Source organism: Punica granatum, chromosome 5, assembly GCF_007655135.1.
Source record: "Punica granatum isolate Tunisia-2019 chromosome 5, ASM765513v2, whole genome shotgun sequence".
Taxonomy (NCBI): domain Eukaryota; kingdom Viridiplantae; phylum Streptophyta; class Magnoliopsida; order Myrtales; family Lythraceae; genus Punica; species Punica granatum.
This window is the reverse complement of record NC_045131.1, coordinates 30407694-30413175: the sequence shown is the minus strand read 5'-3', so window position 1 is coordinate 30413175 and position 5482 is coordinate 30407694. Positions and strand designations below refer to the sequence as shown.

The 5482-nt window shown below is 38.9% G+C and overlaps 1 protein-coding gene across 2 annotated transcripts; it reads right to left on the bottom strand.

Moving 5' to 3' along the window:
- Positions 1-363: 363 nt before the first annotated feature.
- Positions 364-4921, bottom strand: LOC116208796 (putative MO25-like protein At5g47540). Of its 2 annotated transcripts, XM_031542358.1 has the most exons (12): positions 4502-4621; positions 3615-3776; positions 3308-3426; positions 2890-2964; positions 2373-2466; positions 2194-2253; positions 1772-1840; positions 1334-1432; positions 1170-1214; positions 985-1087; positions 817-899; positions 364-698 (listed from the first exon to the last, which is right to left on the bottom strand). In XM_031542358.1, the coding sequence occupies exons 1-11, from the start codon at positions 4619-4621 to the stop codon at positions 832-834; spliced, it is 1014 nt and encodes a 337-aa protein (XP_031398218.1). In that variant the 3' UTR covers positions 364-698; positions 817-831. The 2 variants fall into 2 exon arrangements, with proteins under 2 accessions (XP_031398218.1, XP_031398217.1); XM_031542357.1 differs by having other exon boundaries at positions 817-1087; positions 4502-4921.
- Between the last annotated feature and the right edge of the window lie 561 nt (positions 4922-5482).

Genomic DNA, 5482 nt, shown 5'->3' with positions numbered 1-5482 from the left:
CTATCCCACCCTCGTTATTGTCTGACGCCAACCCAACCTGCTACTCCTCGACCTCCTTCCACAGTTACAACTGCCGATCGGACTCATCTCACTTGCACTCTCTCGCAATATCTCAATCATATCAATCTCCGCAATTTCAACAACAATGCAAGAAACGGCCCGAGTGTCTCCCGCCACGGGATATTGTGGCTTTAACTGGCCGATAATATAGTCAACCTTTAGATTAATTCAGATTTTTGTTTTTGAGAGACAGAGAGAGGAGCTGTAGAGGAAATGAGAGGAGCTACTCGACCGTGATCTTATGACAGCCGCTGTTCCTCCCGTTGGGGGTATGCAACTGGATGGGCTGGCATAGTACCCGAATTCCGGCCAAGAAAAATATATATAATATCTGAGTATCCGAGTAGTATTTTTTAAGTGCACAAAGCTCTGGCACTGGAGTTGAAATTATTGAACTGGACTATCCAATCAATAATTTCTCCTATAATACCGACAATGCGTAGAATCTGTAGATGGACAGTTATTTTAAGACAAACCGTTAGTTGATAGAGTTCCAGCTGGTGGTAAAAAAAAAAGAGAGTTCCAGCTGCACCAGTACCTCCCAAGTATTAAACGAAATTACATTTCAAAGATTTATTGTTCGCCTAATTAAACTTACAGCTGCAGCATCATTTCAGTACAGAATAGAAGCTCGGAATCTACAAGGAAGAAACCAAAAAGCAATTGAGAACCCCGAGATCGAGACCTCAACCGGAAAAACATAGCACAGTGACTGCTGTTAGTTAATAATTACAGGATTGAGTTCAAGAGTCGTACTCTGGATCGCATTTGTCACCTCGGCTCGAGAGATGCAATCTCTTTCATAACTTGGGCTTTGTCTGCTTCGAACTGCTCGTCCTCTGAAAGAACAGGGGCAGCACTTTATCACTAAAAGCACAGACCTTCGGATCTGGATTGATGACGAGGGAAGTTTATAATTCCAACCTTTTTCAGATTTGAAGTCCGTGAGGAATCGAAGGAGCTTGCTTCTGTTGGTAACGAGTAATTTGACGATGTCAGCAGGTTTGTTCTGATTAGCAGCAAACAGCTGTAAACATAGAGAGAAACCTCATCAGCAGCTCTTTCGAAACAATATCTCAAAAACTAAAACCTCAAAGAATATATGTTACCTTGAAAACATGGAAAGCTTCCATTTGAATGCTCTTACTCGACTCCTGCAGCGCAGAAAATATTAGCCGCTTAATTAAACAAAAAAAAAATTATATAGGTTGAAATACGAAAAAGTCAACATTTAAGACTTCTACATAGTGCCCTGGCAAGGATAAAGTTATACCCTCAGGAGATTCATGAGGATTCTCAAATTATCTTTTGAGCTCACATAGCGCATCATCACGCTAGAATTCGACCGGTCCAGCAGAATATCACCGAGAAGCTGGGGAGATGAGACATCAATCAGCACTGCAGGTAATTATATTATTCGAAGATCACTCCAGCAAACAATACTGTAACGAACTAGACAACAACAGCAACAGTTCCAGAATGGCAAGTTATGGAAGAATCAGTAAATGAGGTCATAGCTCCCGATCAATATTTAGCTAGCTCAATGGCCATAAAATCATCTGCAGGCGAAACCTAGAGAATACAAAATCCACCCCTCCCCCAAAATAAAGAAAATAGAAAAAAACCATTATGAACCTTCCAAATGCAAAATTATTGCAGGGGAGGATAATCTACTTAGCCACACAAGTATATAAGCAATTTTTTTTTTCACCTTAGTAGCTTGTCTTCTGGTAATGTAGTTGCTAGATTCCAAAAGCTTCGAGTTATATTCGGCAAAAAACTGCAGAAAAAAAATAAAAATAAAAATTAGATAACAATCAAGTACTAACAAATCAATGACTAACCAGAAGCATAGTCATTCCAACATCGAAGTACCCACTCGAAAAACAACGCACTGGAATTGACCATGACCGTTAATATTGATATCGAATGTAACATATTAACTTGCAGAACCACTCGAAGAACTTCTTAATTGATAAGGTGGATAAAAATTTATTACAAGTACGGACGAGATATCATCATTCCCAACTTACTATAGAGCATCAAAGATGAGCAACTTCATCTCAAGCTGGCTACATAATCAGATTAATGGTATACTGAACTCAAGTACTAATTTAGTAATTGAATGCTTACCCAGTCATAGTTTCTGGACAGGAATTCTGCTACTGTCGATTTATGCCTAGTCATAAGTTCCTGCAACCAAATGCCCAGGGAAAACAAAAAAATTTCATTATATCTACTGGAGGTCCACAAGTCATATATAAACTACGTATATAGGAAACAGAAAATAGAGAAACTAGAGAGAACTCGACCTTAAAAGTTGCAGCAGCATCTGCAGCAATGTCAAAGTTTGGAAGTTGTATATAATCGAAAAACTTCTTCACATGTGCTGCTTCCAAAACATACCTGGGAATTGAAATCACTTCAGTAAATTAAATATAATCAAATACATGCAACAAGAATCATCAGATAAAAAAGCTGGAAACAGCCCTGCAATTGACCAAAACGGGCAATAAATTATATTCGATGAGAACTGGATAGACATTGTCTGAACAGCTTCCAAGAAGATAAACTGTCGACCTCAACATCTGAACTAAAAAGTGTTGAACAGCGAGAAGCCACAAAGAAGATTATACAGAATATCTGAAAAGTGAAGTGAAACATATTCTAGATTGCAAATTGAAGCAACTCTGTATTCTTCAAGAACTATTAAGCACAAGCATGTCCACATATATAATCTATAGAAATTGATTGTCATAAGCAATAAACTGATTGTCAACACCTGGTGTTTCAGCTTAAAAAAGAATATCCCCAGATCACTAAGCTCACCTTGCAACACTCTGGTGACGTATGCAATCCCTTAGCATAGCGCCATAGTGCAAAGCCATGTCTGTGTTTTCATAACTGAAAAAAAAAAATTACAAATCTGTAACTTCCAAAAAACAAAGTAACAAGAAACTAATCTACCATAACCATGAGAGCAAGTAAGTTCATTTTCAATCATTCTGGAAAATTAAAACTGTCAAGAATTACCTAGTCTATAACCCCTTACCGGTCCACCTTGCATACACATCAGAGAAAAGTAATTGCTTTTACATTGTGACATCATATATAAAAATTAATTTACAAATAGGTTAACAGGCATTAATTTATCCTTTTGAAAAAGCACGAAAGCAAATTAATTTGCATAAAGATTGTTCCTTTCTGGGATAGGTAAAAAATTAAGCTGTGAGAACAATGTTCTTACCCAGCTACCAATATGTCAATGAGATCGAAGTTCTTTTCCAAGTAATCGGATGCAATCAGCCGTGAATGAACTTGTTGCCGTTGCAAATTTGCAACAATTTGTGTGGCATCTTTTCTAGCCTGCAAAAGGTGATTTTCACACATTAAAGGCAGCATAATATGATCCTTACAGAAATTACTGACAGCATATATTATAAATTTTGCATCAGGAAGTGTAGTTCATTTTCTAGCTTCCTTCCCAGATATTACTAAAAGCAAAAGTATAATGATTACAGGGAAGCATGGTGAATGAGGATGTCTGAGCTTACCTCCAAGTTCAACTTTGGAAGACATATTATCAAAAGTCTCAGCGTGTTCTCTCTGAAAAATTCTTGAGTCAACTGCGCACAAGGTTCTGATAGTGGCTCAGATTCACTATTGCCATAAAGAATTGACTTCATCTCCCTTAGGTTCTTGTACAGATCTGCCATCTGTGCATGACATATAAGCGCAGGGTCAAAGTCCCCTTCAAGCAAGAGTCAATAGATGCGCAGCTCAGGTGTTAACAGAGCATAATCAAAATGAGATCATAGGTTAACCATGGAGTAGTGGAGCGAAGAATAAAATGGGTCAGATTCATATTACTAGCTACTATTCGTAAATCATCGTGGAAAGGCCTTTTTCTGGATTTGAACGGATTGGTAAAAACCCTCCAAGAGAGGTTGTTCAAATCGGGATAGTCCAGATGCAGACAATCTGAATTCCTGTAACTCTAAGATATAGCTGAAACTAGAATCTCAGAGAAAATTATCCCCAAACCAAAAGCTAAACTTTCTATATAAAGCCAATGACCTCAGCTCAGAGAAACACTCCCCAGTCACGGTAATTGGTAAACTGCATTCATAACGCATTCAAATTCAATTTCATACCGAAAGTATTTGGCGCAAAAAACTATCTAGATGCGATTAGAGAATCGAGATCGTCTCCCGAAGATCCAGAAACATAAAGAACCAATACAATAGGCTAAAGAGGAAGTAAATTCAGCTGCTCGGAAGCGGCAACCTTCAAGCTCGTCCAGAAGGATAATAATTCATACTCTATTCAAGCACACAATGCTCGATGCAATCCAAGCCAGTCCATCGCCCCAACGCAGATTCAGATTAATGGGTGACAAGAAGGATAGCTAGAATCTTAAGTCAGGGTAGAAAGGGAGGACCTTTTCCTCGCGCTTGCTTTCGCGAACTTCCGGATTGCTGTCGACGAAGACAAGCAGCTCGCGTGTCTGCCGCACAACCTCGACAGGCGTCCGCGGCTTCGACTTGAAGAGGCTCTTCATCTCCGAGATCTCCCAAAGCTGCCTCCACAGCAACGCACGATGAAGCTCCTCTAACCTGACCTCACCTCAACTCCGAATTTCCGAACCGCAGCACCTCAGAACCGCCAAATCGTTCCCGCCGTTCGCAGCAGATCTTGAGTTGTCTCTCTCGCCACAAAGGGTTTGGGTTCCCCCTGGTCTTAGGATTCTGGTTCCGATCCCGATCTGCGCGGAGGGTGACGGAGAGAGATCTTAGGATCTTCGATTTCCATAACTCTACTTCTTCGCTGTACTTCAACCCCTTCCTCCGCATGGTATGTTTAAGAAGAGATATATATCTCTTCATTTTTCGTTATTTTTTAATGTTAATAAAAAAAAACATAAACTTTTTCGCATTTAAATGATTCTGGCATAATTTTTTTTTCTTTAACCATATATAAACTTTTAATTTAATAATAATTCTAATATGACGTGAAATTTTTCGTTAATTTGAACAAAATTGAGATTACAGAGGGCGCCAATAACTTCAATAGGAGAGAGGGCGCTAGCAACCTTAATCAGAAGTAGTGATTGGAATCGAGGCCCTTTCCCCTGAAATTGAGAGAACCCTCATTCTCTCGATTCCGGGGGTGGGGACCTCATTTTCAACTATTACTCCGTATTAAAATTGTTATCAAATCGAAAGTTTGTGTATTTTTAGATTAAGGGAAAAATTCGTATTAGAATTTAATGTGAAAAGTTTGTGTTTTTTTTAATCCATTTTATTAAATTTATTTATTTTCTTAAAAAATAAAAATATAAGATCACATCCAACCGCTCAGCTTCGGGTTCCGCAGCGAAGCGGTTTGACCGTTAAATCTGTAGGGTCAAATGCCGGCCAAG

Coding starts and splice junctions, on each gene's coding strand:
- LOC116208796 (XM_031542357.1), bottom strand. CDS start 4,621: ATGAAGAGCCTCTTCAAGTCGAAGCCGCGGACGCCTGTCGAGGTTGTG. Junction 2,965..3,307: donor ATTGACATATTGGTAGCTGG/GTAAGAACATTG, acceptor TTTTTTTTTCAG/TTATGAAAACACAGACATGG. Junction 2,254..2,372: donor ATGCTGCTGCAACTTTTAAG/GTCGAGTTCTCT, acceptor ATTTGGTTGCAG/GAACTTATGACTAGGCATAA.